A 25,439-nucleotide genomic window follows, 5' to 3' on the forward strand; every position below is an offset into this window, starting at 1 on the left:
ACGTATAGCGTTTTTCCGTTCAGAACGGACCGTTTTTCAACCTGGCATGTTCCACGACGCGTCAGCGTCTCGACGAAAAAGAAACACGTGTGCTTGTGTAACTCTTTCTGGAAAGAAACTTAAAAAAAAAAAACGATCACAAGAATGCACGCCTGCTCCAAACAAGCTCACTCTCACTCACTCTCTAATTCTCTCTCTCTCTTTGCACGAGAAAAATGAAGCGGAGCACGGACAGCGGCGGTAGCGACGTTCGCAAATCAAAAAGATCGACAAGACCGACGAATCGCTGGTCTCCCTTCGCCCTATGGCCCTCGAGGCTCTCTGGTAATCGATGAACGTGCCCCTCCTCGATATCCTCGTCGAGATTCGTCACGGAGATGAGCTTAATTCCCTAAAACGCGAGTCAATCGTCGCGATCGAGACAAATCGAAAGGACCAACGAGGCTCGCCGACCACGTTGCACCCCCTCGATTCCATCCTTCGCGATATCGGCTACGTGTATTTCGAGCGTCGATCGGTCAGAGACGGGGACCCGTATGGTGCATCGACGATTGGCCTCTGACCGATCGAATCGGTTCCACGATCGGGATCCACGAAGGCTGCGACGATTAACTCGGTCCTCGGAGGTGGGAACGATCGACGAGCCAGTCTCAGTGGACGACACGTTTCTCTGTAACCATTTGCCAACGGAACTCGGTAAAGAAACGCTTGGAATCTGCTACCTCTCACGTTTCACCGTCTCTCGCATTCTCTCTATCTCTCTTTGTCTCAAACTCCCGATAAATTTGGTCTCCGTTTAAAAATATGTACAATACTCGTCGGCACTCGAGAATTTACACGCCATATTCTTCCGCTCAGTCGCGCCGCCTTTCTTCGTCGATTCCTCGCGCTCCTTTCCCGAGAACAGATCGACCGCGTTCTGTGGCCCGACGTGGGAGACGATCGCGCGAGGCAAGGGTGGTATTCTTCTCTTTTCCCAGCTTCTCCTCTCGTTAGCGCCGGTCAGTTTCGTTAATTGCCAATGTCGTGTCGCTCGCTTTTTACCCCATTCTCCTTCCTGGGTTTCTTGTTGCTTCGGTTTCCGCTGGCGTCGCCCAGAGTGTTCGCCTTTCCTGCCCCTCGCAGAGTCCACCCGTGCAAGACGCGCCGTGTACACGTACGCACGCACACCGCTCGCGGCCGCTGGCGCCTCTTCAAAAATTTTTCCTTCAGCGCGCCGCGATCCTCGTGGACAGGAACAAAGGCACGCGCGTACATATACGCGAGCTGATACTTCGCACGCCGTCGATCTTCACACGCTCCGATGGCTTCTCCTCTTCCTCGTTCCTCTTCCACTCGCCCTTCTTCCCCGATGCTTTCTTACGACCCCCTCCCACACTGTCCTCGCGTCCCTTTCTTCCTCCGTTTCTTCTCCCCGTCTCCACTTCTTCTTCACCTTCTTCCGCGCCCTCAAGTGCTCTCCCTCCGCTTTCTTCCGCCGCCACCGCGCCATCTCTTTGTCTGCAAATAGCCCGGAGGCACGGACGTGAGAATTTATTTGTCGAGGATCTGTTGCTTTTTGCTTCCCTTTTCCGCGTCCCGCTCCGCCGCGACGAGAAAAAAAGGGAGAGATTTACATTCCATGCTTTTTGGTAAATATTCCGAACGAGCGATGCAGTTACACCACTCGCCGACCTCGTGGGGAGGAAACTTTCGGGTATGTTCGAACGCGAACTTTGATTAGTTGCTTAATTCGGACGCTCTACTCTCGTATCTCCCTTTTTTTCTGTTTGCGTTTCTGGGTTTTCGGGACGCGTTGGATTGCGGAAGTATTTGTATTGGGGAAATAGAAGCGTTTTGGTTGAAATAGTAGTTAGAGGATGAAGTGGATTTCCCGTGTTAAAGTAAGTCGAAACTGTGGGGTTACACTTTTTTATTTGAATTTTTTATTGCTAAGAGATTAATGAATTTGTAGAACATTAAATGATTAGTTGATAAAAAGTATTCTATGAATGCATTTTGAGTTATTTGTTAAGCAATTCGAAACGTAATATCAGTGGGAGAATGATCCCTTTGTGTCTGACTGCATAGTGGACGTTTCTACTTGTCAGCATCCGTCAGTAGATATAGACACTCGCAAGGGCGACGAGTAGAAGGAACTATTTCCTCTTCATACTATTTTTATCATAACATTTTAACTTCGTCTTTTGTTCCACAATTTCGACTTACGTTCAAATCCACGCATCTCTACCATAAATTCAAATCCAATGAATTTTACAAAAATTATTACAAAATTTCAACGACTTACTTTTCAAATATTACTACTCAATATCTGTGATTGTAAGGCAAAACGACTTATGTCAGATTTTCAAAAAATTCAATTGAAGGTCGTAATTGACACCTATAGTATAGAACTTATATTTTTAGAAGGAAGAAAGGCACTTATAGAACTTTTTCACTTCAAAGTAAGGGTTTCAGAAAACACAAATCCATAAGACAGTATTGAAGCTAAAAACTTTAAACGCCAATATCTTGAAAACAAGAATATGTGACTTAGATCGTCTCGTCTTGTAACCACAGATATAATATGCATATTCCAAAACCGAAAAGTAATGTCGAGTGCATACTGCATACACAGTCTTACCTAAAGATTGTCCATCCTTTCGGAAAGGGTCAGCCTGGAGGTGGACATTGCGACGCCACTGTCGCTGCTGCTCTGCACGCTGCTGTGATCATCGGTGTCCGACTGGTTGCTCGTATAACCGATCACGTCTACCTCATCTGCAACCGAACAAAAGGGAACGCAGGTCAGACAAAAAGAAATTCCTCCCGTGAAAGTTGGCCGCGCGGCGAGATACTCGCGTGTCGTATTTTTTCGCTTCGATGCGCGGTGAAACGACGAGAGACTGTCGTTAGCGGATCGACAAAACGATAAATAGTCGGGCCCAATACGATCGGAATAATTCGCGTCATATGGTAATACCGTAGCCGACGCGAGGGCTTTTCGTTAGATAATTTAAAAAACGCAGGTGCGCAGGATGCGCGTAGTAAATTGTAGATGCGATCGGACAGCTGTGGCTCATAAATATAAGCGGCAACAATCCCCGAATCGGGGGAATGTTGGCGAATTCCGTCGAATCGATATCGTCGCCGCGGCGCTTTTCAAACGCGGCTACATGTGCTGCAGGCGAGTTTTCCTGCACGTGGACACTGTCCAATAATCTCGCGTTCAAAATGCCGACCAATTTTCGTATTTCACCATTTCGCGAGTACGCTCATCGAAAATGCACGCGCTTTCCTGTGCACGCCGCCGTTTCGCCATTGGCGTCCACCCCCCCATGAATTCGTCGATTCTGTAATCCTCGTTTATAGTACGCTCTGAAGTGTTTCCCCTCTCGAGATAATTGTCAGACCGTACGATACGCAGCGCGTTTGATAATTTTCTTCAATTTCGAACGAGTCGTTCGATTCGCTGCGCTGGACGTACTTAGCGTAAGAGTTTAATTAAAGCAACATGGGGAGCAAGATTGCTCGAAACTGGGTACGCTTTGCTTGTTTTCTTCCTAGTAGTCGTGGGCAGAGGATTTGTAGTGTGTAGTGTAGTGGAAACGAAGAAGACTTTGAAAATATAGTCTTGCGATGAGGTAAATGTTCTGATTGCTAACCATGTACAGATACTTGGATACTGACATTAATTTATCATAAATTAGTATGTTCAGGTACTGAGAGGAAATTCAATTTTTGAAATAGGTATATGCCTCTTTCGCTTGTCCATTTACTGGGATATTTGAAATCTTAAGCGATCAGGTATTGGGACATATATCTTAGCGTTAGTTTTTACTGTAGATATGGAATACTCATACTCCCAGATGTTTTCAAGTTTATCAAGCTATCGGTGCTATCAAGTAAATTTACCACACAGAGGTTCGTAACATTTTAAGGATTTGCATATTTAGAAATCAGAATAATCAAAATTATTAAATATCGAAATAATTTAAAATTAGAATATTACCACAAAATTCAAGCCTCCTCATCTCCTTAATTTGCCTTAATCAGGCTGCGCATAGGCGTGGGCGTCAGGGGCCAGGCAATATTTTTCGAAGACGAGACTCGCCCGACGTTTTACCAGTGGCGATTGTCGTCGAAGGGCCTCTCAGATATTCCTCGGCGCATCGATCGCGATATTCCTTCGTGGACGACTTTCGCTGGCGCGCCCGAAAGGATTTTCTCCAGAAAACGTGCCCGCGATAAAAAGACGACACGACAGGGCTGGCTGCACACGCCGGCGTACAATTCGAGAACAGCAAACAATTTGATATACGCCCCCGAGGCGAAGGGATATCAGACGCGAGCAAAGGTCGAAGGTCGCTCGATCGGCGCGAAACTAGTTTAACGAGACTTTGATAGGGCCCTTCTCGCGACGGAGCGAGTTACGATTCATAAAATTCCTCGAGACACTCCTTCCTCGAGCGAACGATGCTGGAAAGTTGCTACAGGTCAAGGAGATGCACGATAAAGGCACGGCTGGATTTTTCGACCTTTTCTACCAGACAAAAGCCGCTTGTTCCCGAAGCAATGATTTTTTTTTTCACTAGTTCTACGTTGTTATCGGCCACCGCCCTTATTCCGCCGCCCATGGGAATAAGCCCTTCGAGGCGTTTTATGGACCATTGCTGAGGGTATTTTCGGAAAATAGCGTAAGGCGATTCAGGGAGGAATCGATCATCCGGAGAGAACGTTTCTTTTTACTCTCGGCTCTAACGTGGTTCCAGATGTAAAATATATGGGGGATACAGTTCATTTCTAGATGTAATGAAAGTACAGTTCGCAGGAGATAGGCAAGCACTTTTCTTATTATCATTATGTTTTTATTATGTATTCTAGATAACAGAATACATAAAAGCAAGGCAAACGCTATTTCTAGACTAGTTTTACTTCTCAGGTTTGTGATATGGATTTCTGGTGAACCTGTCGCTAGTATTGGTTATTATTATTCTACTAGACCATAGATGACACAGTTTCTCAGAATTTGTATTCTAACCAGTAGACCCGAGACGAAACTCAATTGCTCTCGACTTTAGCTCACAAGAGATATTCCAGGAGAAATTTCTGATTTCGTGATCCCGTTGAAATGTCTTCGACATCGAGATAATTAGTCCATTGTGTTATTAATAATTTGCTTCAGGGTAAAAGTTAGCAAACAGAAGATAAATTGGGCTTAAAAGTGTTAGAGAGAACTGGGTTTGTGGACATTCGAAGTCTGTCTAAAGTTCGATATAAGTTGGCGAAGTTTGGGATTGACGTCACGGAAAGAGATGAGCTAAATCTCGTTCAAATAATGGATAATGAACAATGCGAACTAAGTTCATTAAAATAACACTTTACACCTACGAGAAATATGATTTTCAAAATAATAAAATTACTAAATGTACTATTTGATACAAGTACTAATAGTAGGATTTCAATTTTGTTATTCGAGGAGAAAAATGATCTCAGCAAAAGCCCTACAACGCTATTACAACTTGATAAATTGCAAAAGCTGTCGTATGTACGTGGCAGAAGATTATCTCTTCTATTTAATCGAGTACCGTCGAAGCCCCATGCGCGAACAATTTTGGCTCGCAAAGGGCTAAATTCGTAGCTCATTACGCCTGAATAGAACCAGTGCCATTACACAGAGAACAACACGAAATTCAAGGCCACGCCATCGAGTCGAGGACTCGGTAACTGCGGCGATTCTCGGGCACGAAACTCGATAATTGAACTCGGCGATCAGTGTCAGGATGAGAACGTCTCTGTGGAACATCATCGAGTGCACGCTTTCCGTAAAATACAATCAGCGTTGACACTCGCGCCTAACGACCGTGTGTGTGTGTACACTTCCAACACGCGAACGGTACACGAGAAAGGGTTCGAGGCAAAGGCGGGGAAAAGAATGGCAGAGTGCTCCCGTATCGAGTCGAAAAGAAAGACAACGAGGGTGGAAAAGGAATGAGCGTGAAAGGCAACAGAAGCTCGAAGAGGAGGAAAATCTAAAGGGCGAGATGGAAAAAACAATTAAAGGGAAGGAGAACAGGAACGTGTGGCGACGGGCAGGGAAACGGGACGGAATGCAAAAATTACAGAAGCGCTATCGAATGAGGACGGTAAGGGAGAGAAATGAACCGTGTGTATCTCGTGCAGCGGGGAACAAAATGTGATAGAATGTAACAACAGAAAAGGGGGCCTGCAAAAAGAAGCACTGGAAGAAAGAGAAACGGAAAAATACGAGGGGAAAGGAAAAAGCGCGGAGACAGAAAGGAAGGCAGAAAAATGTTCACTGTCTCTGTGCTGGTGCACGGTCTTGTCGAGTCAGAAAACAGTATGCCGTTACAAATACGAGGTACATTTATTTTCCAGGTTATCGAGATTTTTAATGGGGAAGGAGGTGAATTATTTTTACCCTCAAATTATACGCTGCCAGCTTGAAATTATTTTAAAAGAAATCAAATGTGTGAAATCACTTGCTAATTTTTGTTACACTTAATAGTGTATGTTAAAGTACTTCTAACACGAAATTGATACTTTCACAATAATTAAAGAGGGTGTTTGATAAGATGTCAGAAATTTTAGAGACGATTCTATTTATCAAACGTAGAGAAATTAATCGTTGCAAAACGTCTAGACATTGCGTGAAGTATGTCTGACTTGAGACTTATTCTACTGCCGGCGCGGATTAGTGAGTTCAGACACAGCTAAGTCAGTAGAATAAGCCCCAAGTCAGACACACTTCGCGCGTATTTTAGGCGTTTTTTCAACTCTCTTAATACCTCACAAACGAATCCTGAAATACAATTTCGTCTTATTCCAACTCGTAGAATCACCTCTTAAAATTTCTGACATCAAAGTAATTATTTACTTTTACTCAAATTCTGTGTTCAATAATTTTACCCCTATTTTCCTTCATCTAGGAAATGATTCCAAGCTTTATAACAGTAACATATACAGTACACATCAGTATACTGTGGAATATTCCTCAGGCTATAGTAGTTCACCCATCTATATCACTCCCTCGAGTTCTTAATATTTCCACCATTTAATTGAAACATAAATCACGAGGATGTATAAAAATTCGTGAATCGTCTTGCAACGTATTGCAGTAGCATTTTTACGAGCAGACACCTTCGCCAGAAGCTTTCCTTAATTCACGCCGTTTTTATTCGTTCTTCGTCACTCATTTTTCTCAACTAATACTAACGTTCACTTCGAGTAACGTTTTTTCGCAGCTCGAATGTATCGTTTAAGGTGGAAGTAAACGTGTAATGTCGCGGCGGAGAAGTAAAAAGCGTCTTAGTTTCCGGGTGTAAAGCGCCTTTTACCGAGCTGCGGATTGCAGCAGTCTCTCGCAAAAAGGACCGTCGCCGATGCACACCGTGGAAAGCCGCAACCGTAATGGTATTATCGCGGTCGTGTAAATCAGCAATTTATAAGTGGGAGCGCGTAGTCACCTCTAAAAACCAGCACGCTTCGTGCTTGGCTATGGTCGTGCGAACGACCACGAGCAACTTCGACGTACAATAAATCGAGCCAGTATTCCCAGGGATTTATTTCTTTCGCGAGGCAAGATTGCAGATAGAATTGTGTGCAGCGTCTAACACTTCATTTCAACTCTGGAGCAAAAATGGTCAGGTGCTGAGCGTGAAATTTCATTCATCCAAAAGTAACCAAGAAGCTAGATTATGAAATTATGATTAGCTGCCTATAGGGTTTTGATTAAATTTTTGGAGCTTTCAATATTACTAGAGACCAGACTACTCGAGAGTTTCTGGAACCTAGAGAACTTCAGTTGGAGACTTAGAAGATGGGGACACTAAGAGTCTCTGAGATTTGAGAACCTTTGTGGCCTCTAGAAACCCTAGATCTTAGAATCACCAAGACTCTGAAGAACAGAGATCAATAAGAAGACCAACAATTCTATTTCCCCCAGTATTCTCAATATTCTCCCATCCTACTCCAGAAGTAGGATCGATCAATATTGCCCCCAGGATCTCGAGAGACCAATCGATCACATTAACATAGCTCGCGACAACAGCGAAAAACAGGGATCCCTGTGACGGTGGGCGAAATCAATCCCTCAGGCGCATACAATTTATCACTGGAAGCACACGGTTTGTCCCCGAGTCCGAGGTTAAAAGCGTGCTTCGTTTATCACGCGGCAAGATCCAGTCCAGCGGCGCTCCGCCCGAGAAACGGACGCTCCTGACGCAAGGCGGATCCCAGTACGTAGGGTCATTGACGTCGTGAAGAAGAAAAATGTTTTTTATTGCGCTGACGCCACCATTGACATAACGGTGTTTTCCTTCGGAGGCGTGTGTATCGGGACAGACGTGCTCGCCAAGCTGCTCGCTTCACGCACGCGTACGTACACCGCTAGAAAATATTTTTAACGAACCGCATACACGGGATTATTTTCGGTCGCTGACACACTTTGCCCGCGCGGGAAAGAGACGAACGGTGGATCGTCGTGGCGAGGGGGGGTGGCGGAGAGAGGAGAGAGGAAATCAAAGGGAGAGGAGAGAGACTGGCACTCTCGCTTTTTCCCAGTACCTCTCTCCACACGATGCCCCCTTTATTCCTGGGCCTCGACTTGGCCAAACAAACGCTGGCTGTTGCGTCACGCCGTTAAGGAGTGTCTCTGGTTGTTTACAATTATTTCTGTCGTGGTTGCAGCGCGCATAGAACCAGCGCGTCTTCGTTGTGGAGCGTCGTGCTAAAGATAGCGGTTCCGCCATTGATTTCGGATGATCGGTGATCACGTGTGGACGATATTTCGCAAGGTTCTTGGTCTCTGAGGAACTGGGGGTAATTGGGAGGGACTGTGGAAAGTGAAGGTTCATCTAGAGAGTCTTTTCTATTTTTTAAACAAATACTAATTGAATTTCTTTTGGGTCAGGTGGTAGACAGAATGTATCGCTTTCTAAGTGACTGGCATTTTCTATTCAGAGTTCAGTATGTATGAGAGGGATTCAGACGAATTTTTACATAACGTCTCGTGTGGCTCGAAGTCGGCATGTGTGAGTGGTAAACTGCTTCCCACGGTTCATAGAAGAGGCAACAGTGATAGTCGACAGCCGTATTAACTCTTACCATTTTGACTAATTTATGTCTTGGTAGATCGCCAGGCCTCCATATGTACGCTTACATTTGACATTTATTTCGCGAGTTTTATGGTTGTCAGAAGGCAACGTCGAGAGAAATGTCATCTGTAAACTTTGAAATAGTTACTTTCGAATAGAAATCGCATTAATGTGTAACAAATCTTTCGTTCGCCGCTTGATTCGTTCTACTCCTGTCGCAATACTTAACGAGTTTTACAGTTAAGTTGGAAGTAAAGTAGAAACAGACTGCATTGTACGGTCACAGTCGCATAATCTGATCTGGCGTAACGAACACTTTATTTTCTTCTTTAATAATATCGATACTCTGAAGTATCGCAATTTATTTTTATTCTCCGCGAGGAAAATGATGTTTAATCGAACTTGAGAGAACTTCAGTAATGTCATAGAAGGCTGCATAAAACTGCAAAAAATTGAGAAAAATTTTGAAGTACTGCAAGGTGCATCAGAAAAATCTGAAGAAATTATTATTACCACCAAAATCTTTTTCATCATCTTCCAATAACTAAACCCCGACTTAAAATACGTTATCCTGCTCGTGTTTCAGCAAATATCATTCCAACTCTGGCGAGTAATTTCGAATAATAAGCTTGGAGGAAAAATCGTGAAAGGGACCACGGAGGAATTCTATCGCAACTGACCTTGCCCCAACCAAATTTTTGCCTTTTCCCTACGCGGATAATGCTGCTGCAGCCGAGAAAGAATAAATTCCATCCGAGAGCGCGGAAAGAAGAGGCGAGATGAAAGACGAGGGAAAAAGAGTTTCGTGGACTTTAACGGAACTGCTGCAGACGCTGGGACGAGATGCGACGGCATTGAAAGGCGCCGTTAAAGTGAAATTAACCGTGATCCCGTAGCCGAGGTTGCCTCTGGTTTTCCTGTAATTAATCGGCCGGTTCGTAAAGTTTAATTGTCGGCGGGCAAACTACATGGTGATTACCGATTTTGACCGAGAACCCTTGTCTCGTTTTACCAACCCTCAAGTATTCTTCCTTGCGGTGGACTCACGTAATGAGAACGCTGCTTTGTAGTGCTGGAATTAGGCTGAATGAATTTTGGGAACCTCTGATAGTTGACTTTGTATCGGGTTGATACATGAATTCGTTTGCTACATCATTTTTTTTTCTTTTTTCTTCGTGCATTAAAGACATGTTTCTTTCTATGAAACATCTGTGGCACAAATTTATGTATCAACCTAATACACACATGGGGTACTAGTTATGGAGTTAGGTAAAGTATGCAAATCCATTTGATTAAAAACGATAAATAAACTTTCTACTAGTGAGGAGAGCATCTCAAATATAATGCTCATTTTGAGAATATATGATCAATAATTTATGAGATATTGGCAATTAAATTTTTCCGTTTAAATTTGAAATATTTGAAATTTCAAAATTTGAAATATTTGAAATTTCAAAACTTGAAATATTTGAAATTTAAAAATTTGAATATTAGAAAATTTCTAAACCTGGATTTAAATTTGAATTCGCAACGTTGCTGAATAGATTAATAGCTAGAATAAGTAGAAATCTGTTTACAAGTTAGGTACTTATTATTTAACACGCGTTGGATGCGAGAAACGACCGATCGACAAAAGCAATTAATCAGCCTGAGTGTTGGATCCCTTCTCCAGAAGTTTTTTACGAGAAAAAATTCAGTAGCTCGAGGCGATCGATGCGAGACTGAACAGCGATAGTTCGATCAAGTTTTCGCGGCGCCTCGGTGTTATCGCTCATAAAAATATCTATGGTAGGCGGTGGACTTAAGTGACTCGATGACACGTTTAACTCCCGCCCTTTATACTGTCCGCCATAAATATAAAAACGATAGGCGAGAAGCATTTGAATATCTTTGCGTTCCTTTGTATTCTCGCCACAACGAGAGCGTGGCAATGAAGTTTCGTCGCTGCATAAATATTTAACGAAGGTCTGGTACGTGCTGATAGAATAACACCGTATCGAAGTTAACTCGGACAACAATATTGGATGCAAAAATAGTGTATAAATAATCGAAGCGGCACGGATATTTATACTGTTGAGAATAGCTCGTCCCCGCGTGAAATGAAAACCGAAGTGAATTCAGTGAATTGTCGGAGGGAACTTTCGCGATCGAATCAACTAAAATTCATTAGAGAATTAGCGATGACGGCGGTAATCGAGTTTAAGTTGAAGATGAAGCTCCGCCGTGTGTCGGGCGGAGTTAGAACAATTGCGGCCGTGGAAATTTTACGTTAGAACCGAGGCAGCGCTCTCGGCTTTATTTAGTCGATTCACGGCACGGCGTAAAACTGCAAAGTTGTAGTTTCATCTCGAGAGTACTTAGTTGTTTTTAGACCTCCCGTAAATCCGATCATCCTTTCAATGTTTTCATTGTGATTCACTTCTACTTGTTACTTTCCGCTACCTCTATATCCAACTCTATAGCTTTTTTACGATTTTATAAACTACCGACTCTCGACTGAAAAAAAACTTTCGATACCCCTTTTTCTAACTCTAAAGCCTCGTTCAAATTAGTTAAGTTAGTTGAATTCAAGTCTTTAGTAGCTTCTCCTAGGCAACACCTTGATACTGGACGAAATTAAGAAATGAATTTAAGTCAGGAGCAACCGCAGCCTAACATCACTGACAAAGGCTGTAGGGACTTTTAGTATCTTGGAGAGCGATTCGAAGCGTGAATCAGAATGCAATCTCTTCCATTGGAACTGGCAACAGTGTTCCCTCCCCAGCCTCTCCCAGCGGAACCATCGAGAGCTGCAATGAAATGTTTATAATGGCGCAAATACACGCGTGCGATCCGAATGAAATCCCGAACTCGTTTGTATGCAAATTCAAGACTGGCTCCCAGCGATCTCTCTAGCGCCTCTTTCTTCCCCTCCGTCCCACCTCGTCTTCCGGGACCGCTTCTTTCCCCCTTTTATCCCTCTTTCGCCTCTATCTGCTGTTCCCCTCTCCTACCCCTAGCTGCCCTCTCACGTGCACTTCCCGGTAATTAAGCGTCGCTAAGAGGTTTTCGCGTTTTAGCGTTCTTACCTGAAGCTTACGGCCTTAATTGTTGTTTATCGATCGCGAGTGCCGATTGCCGCGTGATTTTCTACTCGACGCTCATTCGATCATCCGTGGGCTCGTCGATCCTTCTCCTCGTGTAATTTTAAAGAATTTTCTGTTTGGAAAACGTAAAGGGGGACCGAGAGCGAGCGGTTGTAATGATCGCGATTCGAGGACTCGTTTTGGATGTCGTTTTGGATGTCGTTTTGCTGGGAAAGAAGCGTGATCGGAGCAGGTGACGAGATTTAAAACGATTTGCCATAAATTATTCGCAATCTCATCTACGATAATTATTTTTTAAATTATTTCCTCGTGGAGAGTAGGTTAATCAGACTTTTGAAATAAAAATTGCTAGGAATATTTTTAAGTATTCTATTTAAAAAATACCTATTTGAGCAAGTGATTTAAATGACTTGTATTAATATGATAGGTCCATACGCTCTCTTTTTGGATCGTGTAATTTTCCGAGCATTTCATTTAGTTCTCGATTTTCGAAATTCAGCGTTTAACAGCTTTGAAGAGACGCGCAGGGAACGAATGCAAATTTAATTCTGTGCGAAATTCCTCCAATAATGTTGCAGTAAAATTGCTAACACGGCGCGAAAGATTATCATCCATGATATTGAATTGAAATACACTTTCCTCTAATTCGATCCGCCAATAAACTTATTTGCATCTTTATACGCGCTGTTATCCATTATCAATATTTTTCGAACGTCATTACTGGTGTTTATTTAATTTTTCTTGTCGACGTACAAACTAATAAAAAATTATAACTTAATTTTCTAATAAATATTTAAAATTGTATCTAGAACAAAATCGAAACTCGCAAAGCTAACAAAAAATTTCAGAATGTCCGCAAAAAGGTATACTCACAGAATTCAGAGAATATAAAAAATATAAGGGATGAAAAATCCTACCTGAATACTCTTTTGATATTATTCGTACCAAGTTATCGTAAAATCTGCCAATCGTGACGTAAAATTTCCGCGAGAATCCCCATCGTCCGACATTTAAGACGACGAATGGATCGAGAAACGACGGAATAACTTTCGTCAAACTTTCCGAACGTTTTTATCGCTTTTTGAAAAATTCGGGAATCCCTGTTTCCAGGTCAGCGACGGCGTCAACGAGTTCTTCGACGAACCTCCCTCGATTTCGGATCGTATATTTTCCGCTTTTAAAAAGAGTGGAGGAGGATAGTCCGGATATCTAGCTTTACTACCACCGGGGCAAATTGCGTTTCATATCAGCTCTGAATTGCGTATTTCGGGAACTAGAGGCGAGTAACAGAAGGAAATAAATGGCGGAAGAAGAGGGTTGCTAAGAAATGTCAAAACAAATTATTTCCTTCAAACTGTTCCTTATAGAGTATTCCCACGATTCTTCTAACTCTAAGATTAATGACGAGTGTTGTGCAAAATTTAATCAAAGTACAGAAACGTTTCCTCGAAAAATAAAACGAAGTACTAGAAAATAGTAGATTACAAAAATTCTTCATTGCCTAAGAATATGTATCAAGAACAAATTTTAGAGTAGCATAATTTGCATTTTTCGTTCCCGATATTCTTCTACATTTTGAATTATCGTTTTTTTTTTTAAACGTTTCATCTGCTACAGCTCTCGAAAGTAATTTCCAAACTGTCTAGCTTGTAGCAGGTCGTAAAATGCAGACGACTATTTTATTTACGATTCGTTTCCACCCTGTTTCGTTGCTTATTTACCATTCTCACGCTCCGTTCCGTTCCTACGTAAGAACGCTTTGTGAATTTGTATCTTGATTAATTCTCGAAACAGATTCTCGGCCGGAGGGAAAAGAAAAATTGGACTAGAAGTAGGGAAACTTTAACGTACGTCTGTGCAAGGTGAAGAATTATGTGATACTCCGATTCAAAACACATTACCCTGTTAGACCGTAAAAAACTAGAACAAACATGTTTGTCACGTGTTACGGACACCACAAAACACTTCCAGGCGACTTCAAAGAGATTTAAAATTATTTTTCCTCTCGGTGTTTTATAAAAACAAACGCCACTCGTGGGCCAGGTCAATCTATGCTTTTTTCGGCTGTCCTCGTCCAACGAATGCGTCAAATCTTCTCGCGTATTAACCCCCTTTTGCGACACGTAATTTTTTCGGAGGAAAATATTGCGCTGCATGGAATCGCGTCACGTACACAGACGGAAGAGTTATATACGAAGTCGTAAATGTAATATGTCATAAATTAAATGTACAGGAAGATACGCGCCGAGTTCGTCCCCTGAAAAATGTTTATAATACAGAAACGCTCTTTATTAAATTCTGAGGGTGGTAGGGGATACCTAAAATTGACTCGATGATTGTATCAGTTTTAATTACGTTTCATCAGGTTGATTATATTATTACTCTTTTATTACTCGTAATTTAAAACAAATATATACAAGCAAAACTGATCAATAAGAAAAGTAACAACCGTATTATTCAGAAAATGAAACTGCATACGAATTGAAACTGTTCAAACAGTATCTATAGCTTCTTCAGCATAGCAACAGATCGTATCCGCCGCTCGCATTTATCCCAGCTGTGCCATCGCGAATAAGAGAGCCAATAAATATTAGAAATCGCGCGAACGAAGATGATACACTACCGATCGTGTCGCCTATGAAACAACAGACCGTACGAATGGCATCGTCTAAATCTGGTGATAGTTTTGCGTGACTAGAGGTTTGCGTAGAAGTACGTTCCCAGACTGACGATATAGCGTCGTCGAACGTCGATGCCAGGAAATTTGCCTATAAAACGCAGGTATATACGCGGTTTAAATCATATAGTCTACGCCAACAGCGAGATGCACGTGTGCACCCTCCTCGTATCGTCTCCCACACGTACACCGAGCACCTACCAGCCATATTGGTGACGCGTGCGACGCTGAGTTATTCTGGAGATTGGCGTCGATCCAAAGATCTCTGCCTCCGTTCTTCCTTCGACACATGCACGCACATGCTCTTCCTCTTTTTCGCCCTTATTCTCTTCTCTCCCCCCATGCTGCTCCCCTTTTGTGATTTTTCTTCCGATCTTGCATTCTAAATCTTGCGTTCAATCACACTCCTCTGGATGATGCTGTATCCTTGGTTCTTTGCCCTTCTTGACTTTTCCTCTTCGTGCATTCTCACTTTTGAGTGTTTTTATATCCCTTTTTTAAGGAGAAAGCGTTTTTTCTAGTTTTTACTTATTTATCTTAATTTCTTTATTGGATTGTGGTGTTCTTCTGCTAATACTTTCAAGGATTTTTTATGTTCCTTTTGTGGGGTTTTATTTGGTATGTATTTTTCTGGAGTGTGTTTCTTCTCTTTAATTTAATCAACTGGTATAGTGTCTATATTATAATATAATATGGCAGGGTCATTTCATATTACATGAAATGAGCTATTAGTGTGACTTACTAATAAATATCAAAAATAGAGCTAGTGTAGTACAGTAATGAATCCACGATGATCGTTCAGAAGAAAAAGTCTAAATTCATCTTTCGGATTAAATGTCATCAAACATCTGAAGATCTACCAACCGAATCTTAATTTCTTTTCTATACTCCTGCGCCCGATTTCAACTACTACCAAACTACCAAAACACAGCACCTCTGTCTAACCATTCTAAACGATGCTGCACACGTTCTAGAGTGTATGGATAGAGTTTTCGTTTGGTGGGGTCGAAAACCAAGACCGATCACCGGAAGGAAATAGAATTTCACGGTTGTCCCCATCAGTGAGTTCTCGTTCGCCGCGAGCCCCGTCGGCGAGTATACTACCCCCGGTCGGTTAAAGGAGTTTCAAAGCTCATTATCGCAAATCGAGGTGAATCGGGAAAAGAGAGAGTTTCCGTGACCCCGTAAATAGCCGAGGCTTTTTACCCGGTTTTTATTTGTTTTACTCCCAGGGGAGAGACCGTCCCCTCTCTCTCTTTCTCTCTCTCGTAGCTATTTTTCCGGGTTACGTACGGTTTCGGTCGGACCTAACCCAGCAGTCGGCCAGAGTCGAGGCGCCAAGGAAATAAATTGAATCATGCGGAAAGTAGAATTACAAACACATCCACCAGCCGTGCCCTGTTCCGTCCTGCTCTGCGCCCGTGGTAGTTTCACGAAGGTGGAGAGCAGGCCAGAGGGTGGTCTTTCTTGGGGTGGGGCTCCGAGAGACTCCAGGGTCTTCCAACTTGGACATCCCCGGGTATTATCTATCTAGGAAGTTGGTCCCCCAGGTTGCGGCTGCTCAATTGACGATGACGAAGACGACGAAGACGAGGAGCGGAGGACGGTCACGCTAATCGCACCCGGCTGGAGATTGGCTTTTAGCACAGAGTTCGGGTAACTTGTATCGCTAGGAAATCGCGCGCTGAGCCCCCTTTCCCCGTTTAAATTTACGGGGGCGAGTCGTTGCCTCTTGGACCGTATTTATGTGAATGAGACCGCCTCTATCGCGCGGGACTTTACGACGCTCGGAACGAGCCGGAGATTTGAATTGTTCCTGAGATTCTCTTTCGGGGAGCTTTTCTTATAACGTGCAATGATATTTCGGGTCGAGACTGCAGTTTTTTAACCTCGACATTTTCTCCTGGGGTATAATAATTCGAAGGAGATTCTTCTATTGTTGAAACGAGTGTTCTTTCTGAATAGTATGCTTCTTTTAATAATGTTTTAGTTTTATTCGAGGTCTCTATTATAATAATACAACGGTGTTGAAGTACCGATACCAGACCTCGCGGAGCTGCAAATCGATGAAAAAAGCAGAGCCTGCGAAAAAGGTCTGCTGTATCGATTTCCAGCGATGGGCGTGCACGACGATCGATCTTTCGCTCGCTGCTGGAGAAACAAACGAGTCGGTGGCTGCCACCGAAGGATTAACAGAAATTTATGCAGCAACATCTGCCACCGGTGTCTCAGCGTCCTCCTGTTCCCGATTCAATCGCGGCACGCAGCTGGGCCACGCGGAGCGTTAACATCTTCGAAGTTGGCAGACGACTTAGCATTTATCACGTGAGATTAATTAATGACAGCGAGACCAGGCCGCGAGTGTACCTGGCAAACCGTGGATCCTCTCCATCCAGACACCCCGACGTCATTGTCGTCGTCTTCCCGTTCGTTTCTCTAACGAAAATTCGCCCTGACTCGCTTCAGCTCGCTTCACTTTCCTTCACGCGCGAACATCTGGTGAACTTGATTCGCTTTCGACGGCGCGCTCTCTTTTCCCTCGCTTTTTAACGTTCGCAGAAATTAAACAGAAGGACACAGGTGCGCGCAGCATTTCCTCCTGTTTATCGTCGAGCGTGCGCTCCTCCTGATTGTTTTCTGCTCTTTTAATGAACGATATTACGACGTGCTTGTCGCCGATGATAAATCGTTCGATATTATTCATCTCTTATCGATATATGTTATAATTAGCTATATACTTTTGTTTTCTTATTTTTTGAGTCAGTGGCTTAAAATTACATGTGATATCTGCACTCCTGTTTTTTTGTATCATGAAAACGAGTAATTTCTAATTTATAATTTCTAAATATTTTAGTACTTGAATTCTTACTAATTTCAATATTTAAATTTTGCAAACTGTCATGGTTTCAAGGTCTCTAATATTCCAATATTAAAATTTTGAAATATCTATCGCAATATTCAAATATTCTAATGCATATTCAAGTTTTCGAAATTTTAAAGCAATTTTATTTATTTAAATTTCTAAATACCAAGTCTCCAAACAGAATCGTCCAACTCTTCGAGAATAGCTCCGTGTGCTGATTCGACCACATCTGTAATTATACGATTTGAGAACGTTTATAATAGGTGTATTAGAGTGACATAATAGGTAAATCATCATGGTTAGGTATTTCTATTGTTTCACGTTCCCATTCTAGTATATTCATAACGTAAAATGCAGTTATTGCACCTTTCCAACCGAATATTCAGCATTCTTTAAATGAGTTTTCATCAATCCAATTTCACGCATTACATTCAACGATCCCCTGTCTCTTTCACTGCAACAGCCAACAATGACTCGCATTCGCAGCGTATTTTTCTGTGATAGGGGAACTTTTTGGTTCGAATTTTCAACCATTCCGCGGAAATAATGATTCACCCACGTCTCTTGAAATGCTTTGTGAGCGTCGAACCACGAGCGTTCGATTTCCAACGTACTATTCCATCGATAGAAAAATTTCGAAAACGGGACGAAAACGCTGGCGTACTTGTAAACCTTTTTCGCTCGTAATAGAGAAAGGGAGAGTTATGCCAGAGGTGAGTAAGGACCGTAATCGAGATTTGGATTGCAGAAGTTATAGTCGACCAGATCATTCTGTGGTGAAAACGTTTGCGCGTAAAAAGCGATGGTATCGTTTTAATATACCTGGTGATCCGTAATAAACGACGAATATATTCTGTTGTGTATGAAAACGGGTTTTATATGTATGGTCACGTCCGAAATGTGCAGTTAAAATCAGTTATTTCTTTTCTTTTCTGTCTTTTTTAACTGAATCTATATTGAATGCAATTTAAATTTGTTATATTACATCAATGTTATTCGAACTGTGATAATAATATCAAAATAGGTGTCGTGGCAGAGCAACATGTAAGATAAAATATATCGAAGGCAATAACGATGACGTACAGCTTTCAAGGGTGATCTTCCAACCATTTCAATAGAATTTATCACTCTAACACCGGTGGAAGAAAGTCGACACAGAAATTTATATCTGCCTGTTATTTATCTCCTTTTCGACACAGACCCAGGCGATAATTGCGCGCAGCATGGCCCTTAATCATTGGAATTACTATGCAGCAATTTTAATTATTGCCACTCGCGATTGCGCACGCGATATCGATTTCGAATTATGGCCCCTTTATACCGCATCGCTAACTAATTAATGTAGCACTTTTCCTCCATATTAAAACTTGTATTGCGTCAGTTTTGCTTCGACAAGTTCGTGGTAATTCAAAGTACGCAAGGCGTGTATACCCAAGTTTGAATAAGTTCTGAATTGAATAATAAGGCTGCTAAAGTTTCCGCGTAATAATGTATTGTTACTTTGTTGAAAGTGGATTGGTCGGTGGAAGCCACGTTCTTGTGACTGTAATCTGTGGTTTAGATTAAAACATACTGTTCGTTAGTACCACAAAGAGATTCATAGAATTCTGTTAATTCTGTTTTCAAAATTCTGTTCATTTATTGCAAAAATAGAAGTAGAGGCGAAACTCTGAATACTATTTGAATGATCTGACGTGTAACGATTCTCAATGAATTTGTCCATCCCCCTCAGGGGTTGAGGCGTGCTTCCTCGGGGTATTTTCCCCAGGAACACCTCAATACGGGAACTGGCGATCCCGGGGTACCCGAGCTGTATGATTAGTGGCGAAACACTGTTACCCACTGTCTTCCGCTCGCAAGTACTTGAAATATTCAATTCAATAGAACTCCTGAATACTTGTTACGATGAAAATTGCAGGAGACAGACAAGCCGTAACTGCACCAAGTGCTTAACTTGCTAAGAGAGACGTACTTTGACCACAAACGAGTTTAATAGGTTTGAAATATTTAACACATTTACGACAATTATAAATGAATTCATTCGTACATTTTCCACATTGGTTAAAAAATTAAAATTACTAAATTATAATTTAAATACTGAAGTATCTAAAGATAAAAAACGTTACACTTGGCTTGCCTTCTAAATCAAAAATTTAGTTAGACCGAGACAGGCAATTTCACGAACTGAAATCCGGAAATTTGAGAAAATTTGTAAATCACGAGTTTTGAGGAAATAAAAAAATCAGAGCTGGTACCATATATGAATATCTGTGATTATAAAGAAAAATGACTTCTCATATTTTCAAAAAATTCTAGTTAAGGCCTCAATCGAGATCTAGAATACAGAAATATACATTCTCAGAAAGAAGCAAGAACACTAAAAGAATTTCTTCACTCAAAAATAAAGATCCAAAACAGCACAAATCCATAAAACAGTATTGAAGCTAAAAACATGAAACGTCAATATCTCGACAACAAAACCATGTAACCTAGTTCATTTTGCCTCACAACCACAGGCATATCAGCTAAAAATCGTGACAATGTACAACCGACCACCTGCATTATTACTAAATTTTCGCGACGATCGAATTGGTCTCGTCTAACATGAAGGAACTTTCACACGACGAGTAAACTCGTCTTCCCCCGGTTAACAGGTCAAGGCGTACACGTGAGGCGTTCGCTCGGGGCGCAATCGGTGACAATTCGCGCGTCACGTTCCAGTCGTGGCCAAGACGAACGGAACGAGAACGGGATCAATTGACCGTGTCGGTGGTACACAGAAGACTATACACGCGGGCGTGTACACACGACACGTACTCCGCGCGCGTCCAATACCATCGTTTCTAAGGAACCGGCATACCTCGCCGACAAACACGCCGAGCGTTGCCAACGAAATCGTGAACACGCGAAAACAATAAACCTTATTGATCGAGGACGTCGTTCCTTGTCCGCTGGCTCGTTCCTCGAGATAAATTCTCCTCAGGGGTGTAGCGAACTGTTTCCACCCCTTCGTCTTTGCTTTACGAGACTGAACTCGCGAAGTCGCGTAACAGTTGGGTAACTTTCCCTGGAAGTTACGCGCATTTATATTCTATCCTTCGAAGATTTCGGCCAAAAGGAAGCGAATAAAGAGGGAAACGACTCTGAATTCGGACGTTGATTCGTTCGGGATGGAATTATTTCAGCGATCGTTGCTGGCTTGGGGCAAACGGAACTTTGAGGGGATGCGATGGCTTTCTGAATAACTCAAGGTACAAGGAATATTATTTACCGTCTTTCTGTTGTTATATATTGGAAAGAGTGTTTTGAATTCGAGGGCAGCTTGGTTTTACCATTTTCATTGTTATTTCTTCTAATTATGAGTTTAACAGATGACGGTATCAGTGAACTGATGGTACAACCAGTCTTTGGTATAATTCTTCAATCCCTTTTTCAAACGATATCCGCACATCTGACTCAGGATATAAAACGAGAAACATCACTCAAAGGATGACCCTTTTTATTTCCCCTGAAACTCTCCCTCTCTATTTATGAACACGTCCATAGCCATACACCCTTCGTATATTACTGACCAATAAAACCAACGTCTCAGTGTCCATAAAACACCCGAACTTAGCAAAAGAAATCAGGGCACTGAAACTCGTCTCGTCAGCAAAAGGGCCACGTGTCCAAGCGATAGGAACGACTCCCTCAGAGCCGAAGAACACGATTGCCACGAGCACCGAACATTACTGCGGTTACGGCCAATCATCCACTGTCCGCCTCGATTCCATTACTTAACACGGTTTCCCATAAACGACGCCCCCATCGCCTCCATAGAGTGTCTCGAAGGGCTCGAGGTTCGAGCATTGAGTCTCGGCTCATTTCCATCGAGAAAGGTAGATGGGCAACTGCGAGTTCGAAGAGGGCATCGGCGGCCGCGTCGTCATAAAACGTCGCGAGGAACTGACGAGAGATCGACGACAGCGAATTAATTCGGTTGGCCGTATTATCGGGACCGCTTCGTCCATTAGACTGCTTTTTCGAGCGGCGTAACGATCCGTTCGCCAATGCGCGCGCCTTCTTTTATTCGCAGCGAGCGCGATGGTTAACGAGGATGTCTCCCTTTCGTGCTCCGCGATGTATGCGTACTAATGCTGTCCCTAATGATTCTTTACGAGGAGCGGACCGAGCGAGAGGGAGGGGGAGAAAATTCAGAGGAAAGAAAGTTGAAACAGAAAGACCACGGGGGCGAAGGGGGAGAGAAAGAGGGGAAAGTCTCTCGTTTCGACTAGACAAATAGGCAAATGTCGAGGAAAGGGAGACTCGACCGAGAGGAGTCCGAAAAGTAGGGAGACAGAAAGTGGGGGGGCAGAGGGTCGGCTTTTTACTCATGGTGGAAACTGGCGTCGCGACGCCCGGCGTCTCCGGGCTTCCTTTTCGGTGTCTCTTGCCGCGTCTCCTTCGTCCTGTCGCTGCCCTCTCCCCCTTTCTCCCTCTTTTTCTCCGCTCGCCTCTCGTTGCCCTCATTTTTCTCGTTGTTCCTTTCCATCTCACTTACACGCTTCTGCTTCCCCTTTTTCCCCCAGCTCCCGACGTCCCACGACTTTTTGCAGCCACGAAAAGCACATTGTTCGACGGAACGTGCATCCCTACCCCTGTCCCCTCGTCTCTGCCGCCGCGTCTTCGTCGTCCCGCGCCGCTCGCAGCGTCACTCCACCGAAAGTGTCTTCTAGCAATGAGCACTCAGCCCTCTCCGCTACATTCGGCCGCTTCCCGTTCCGCCATTGTTGGCCGCGGTGAAGAAGGACGCGACGATAGGGGATGGAACGCGAGGGAAGGAGAGAAGGTGAGGAAACGCGGGGGGCGACGATAAGAAGAAAGGGGTGGCCTCTCTGTTGGGCACCGAGATGTCGGTAAACGCTTCTCGAAGTCATCGGCGCAAGGGGCTCTCTGCCTCTCCTTTTGTTCTCAGCAAGGATTTTCTCCTCCAGTTCGCCGTCTCGCGCGCCCCGTGTCTCGTAGTTTTCACCTTGTCGGCAGGATCAAGGCCAGCGAACGGTTCGCCAGCGTCGCGCTGTGCAGAGCGGCGGGAAACCAATGGTCTCCTTCCGATCCGTGATGTGCAGGCACGATCGATCGACCGACACTGGGGAGAAGCTCGAGTTGCCTTCGGCCACGAGCAATTTCGGCCCCGCGAAACGAGGTTTATTCTTATGGGAGGCATTGCTCGTCCACGATACGCCGATACACGGTCTCTACGTGCGAAACGGTTCTTTAAAACCCGGGTCTAACCTCGCGAGTATCGGTTCTCCATTTGTACTGATTCGAACGCTGTTATTTCGGAAATGGGCATCCAATTCGGTGGAGAGAGCCGATGAATAGTCAGAGGCTGGGATGGAGACTGTTTAGGAAGGGGGACGTGGGAAGTATGAATCGATTTGTGGAGAGTTCTTGTAGCGTGGTTGGGATTGTGAATTGGATAGTCGACATTTCTAGAGATGTTTTCCTATAATTTTAGGAAAGCATATCTGCTTGCGGTTTTAGGAGAAAATAGTAGACACGAGTCACTTTTTTTTCTAGAAAAATATGCTCTTAATTTTCTTTCGTTTAAAGTGCAGATTCTGTACTACAGGTTTCAGTTAAAGTTAATATGTTGTCAAATTTGTAGAATAATTGTCGAATCGAACAAAGTTTCAGAAACTTGTTCTACTGATTTCTCTGTGTCTGATTGAAGCTTTTATTCTACTGGCGTTATTATGTCTGACTTGGGATTTATTCTACTGGCTTTACTGAGTCTGATTTGGGACTTATTCCACTGGTTTTATTATGTCTGATTTGAGACTTATTCTACTGATTTCATCGTGTCTCACCAGGCTAGTACATGTCAGGTCATTACTGATTTTAGAACATTTCCCAAATACATATGACGTGACCGAGCAAGTGACTTAATACTTTTGGAAGGTAGTGTGTACGACAAATTCATTACATCAATCGTAAATGGAACTCCACGCCATTCCCAGTTCTCAGCCTGTTTATTCCTAGGATCAGCGATGACCCAGGAAAGATTTTCTATTTTTTTCGCGTCAAGAGAGGGAACGATTTGTTGCGAGGAAAGCGGCGAAGAATTATCGCTCGGAGAGCCACGAACAGTTAAGGGATGCTTAATGAAGATTAAGGGGTGACTCGTCTTCGCCACCCCTTCGCGACTCCTTCTGCGTCAGTACCCCTACCCTTCGCCCTTTACCCCCGTTCCGTTTCCTCCGTATTCTCCAGTTCTCCACAGGAACAAGCCGCGCGTATTACCAGGCGACAGAATCCCATGGAGAAGAGGCTAGAGACATCGGACATGGAGCGTCGTTTCAGGGCTTTCAGAAACAGATTTAACTCTGTCCACGGTGTGCCCAGGCACCCTAGCTGTCGGTAGATGGGGTGTCGACCTCCCGTTCGACACTGCAGCGCATAATAATGAGCTTGAAATTGGAGCAGTCTCGAACGGGTCGGATCTTATTAAGGGGGCACGAAATTGGACTTGGATTTTCATACGAGAAAACCATCACCACCGTTGCCACTGTCGCACGTTATCGTGGTCGTTGTCGCGACGAAGCCCCGTGAGCGCTCGAATAATAATTACAATTGGCACAGTCGAAGTTTCGACGACTTGACGCAGTCGTTTCTAAAGGGTAAATTGCGCGTTCCCGAGGCTCCGTCGGTCGAGGCGCGTCGAACAATTTGCTCTTCCGCTGTAGCTGGGCTAATAAATTCCGGCCTGTTGATTAGAAGGAGAGAAGTCGCTGGATTTTCGCTCCTTGAACTCGTCCCCGTGACCCCTTCGCGACTCGCGTGATTCGTCGCGTGGCTGTAACGCGTGCTCAAGGCTGTCGAGAACGTTGAATGTAGCCAATAGTCATTCGGGGTATTTACGTAGGTATCTGAGCCTGAAAGAAATTGCTTTGGGGTTGCTGGGGGTAGTTCGAGGTCTCTATCACGATAAGTACGTTTTACGAGAGACTTGGTGACATGAAATTGGGGGATACAGATAATAACGAAGTGCTTGGGGATTGGATTTGTCTACGGAGTTGCCAGCTTCGAGGTTCTTACTATGATTTTGGGTTATTTCTGTCTATTTGGAGATTTTCTAATTCTTTCTGAAGAATGAAGCTTCTCTTTTATCCAGGAAATGTGTTCACCAGAAGCATTCCGTTGTGACATGTGTTTGTTTCTGCAGATGGTGAGAGATACTTTGAAGAACTGAAAAATATCTTTTTGCTCGTTGTTTGAGGTAAGATTATACTCGCAGAATTTTTTAAGGGGAATTTATTTTACCTTCCTTTGTTCTATATTCTTTGTAAAGAAAACATTTATGCAAGTTAAAACAGATGCTAAGATTTTTATTGGTTGTTTTTCAAACTTGAATAGAAAAGCATAAAATTTAAAGTTGAAAAATGTTCTTTTATCCTTACTATTTTCACTCTGGCTTCTACCTCACAAAGGTAGCTGCAAAAGGAGACCTCTAAAAAATTTAAGATATCAAGCTAAACAGGTGTATACAAAGTGTGTAATTTTTTAATTCGGTAACCAAATAATTTTTCCACTAGAAACATCCTTTGTGCATTCCAAAGTAACTCAAGGTGAATTATCTGATTTTACGCCCAGTCCACGCTTACATGTAACGTGACTATAAATTTTCCCTCTTTGTACTTATTTCATTTACTTCAATTACTTCATTTCCTGGAGTT

At 43.2% G+C, this 25,439-nt stretch overlaps 2 protein-coding genes across 3 annotated transcripts in view; both read right to left on the reverse strand.

Annotated features, from left to right (window-relative positions):
- Positions 1–1,367: 1,367 nt before the first annotated feature.
- Positions 1,368–25,439, reverse strand: part of Mxd (MAX dimerization protein) — a 206,623-nt gene continuing 182,551 nt past the window's right edge. Inside the window, exons 6-8 of one of the 2 annotated variants that reach the window (XM_076385141.1) lie at positions 17,888–17,950; positions 2,624–2,760; positions 1,368–1,500 (exon numbers count right to left, since the gene is read on the reverse strand). In XM_076385141.1, the coding sequence (XP_076241256.1) occupies positions 2,624–2,760; positions 17,888–17,950 (200 nt within the window). In that variant the 3' untranslated portion in view covers positions 1,368–1,500. The remainder of the gene's footprint in view (positions 1,501–2,623; positions 2,761–17,887; positions 17,951–25,439) is intronic. The other variant, XM_076385142.1, reaches the window with a different exon arrangement.
- On the reverse strand, positions 14,571–15,642 carry LOC143183538 (uncharacterized). The gene is made up of 2 exons (XM_076385092.1): positions 15,060–15,642; positions 14,571–14,949 (listed from the first exon to the last, which is right to left on the reverse strand). Exons 1-2 carry the CDS (start codon positions 15,147–15,149, stop codon positions 14,695–14,697), a joined length of 345 nt encoding a protein of 114 aa, XP_076241207.1. The 5' UTR covers positions 15,150–15,642; the 3' UTR covers positions 14,571–14,694.

Source organism: Calliopsis andreniformis, chromosome 9 (genome assembly GCF_051401765.1).
Source record: "Calliopsis andreniformis isolate RMS-2024a chromosome 9, iyCalAndr_principal, whole genome shotgun sequence".
NCBI classification, from domain to species: Eukaryota; Metazoa; Arthropoda; class Insecta; order Hymenoptera; family Andrenidae; genus Calliopsis; species Calliopsis andreniformis.

Coding starts and splice junctions, on each gene's coding strand:
- LOC143183538 (XM_076385092.1), bottom strand. CDS start 15,149: ATGTGTCGAAGGAAGAACGGAGGCAGAGATCTTTGGATCGACGCCAAT. Junction 14,950..15,059: donor ACGCGTCACCAATATGGCTG/GTAGGTGCTCGG, acceptor TGCGTTTTATAG/GCAAATTTCCTGGCATCGAC.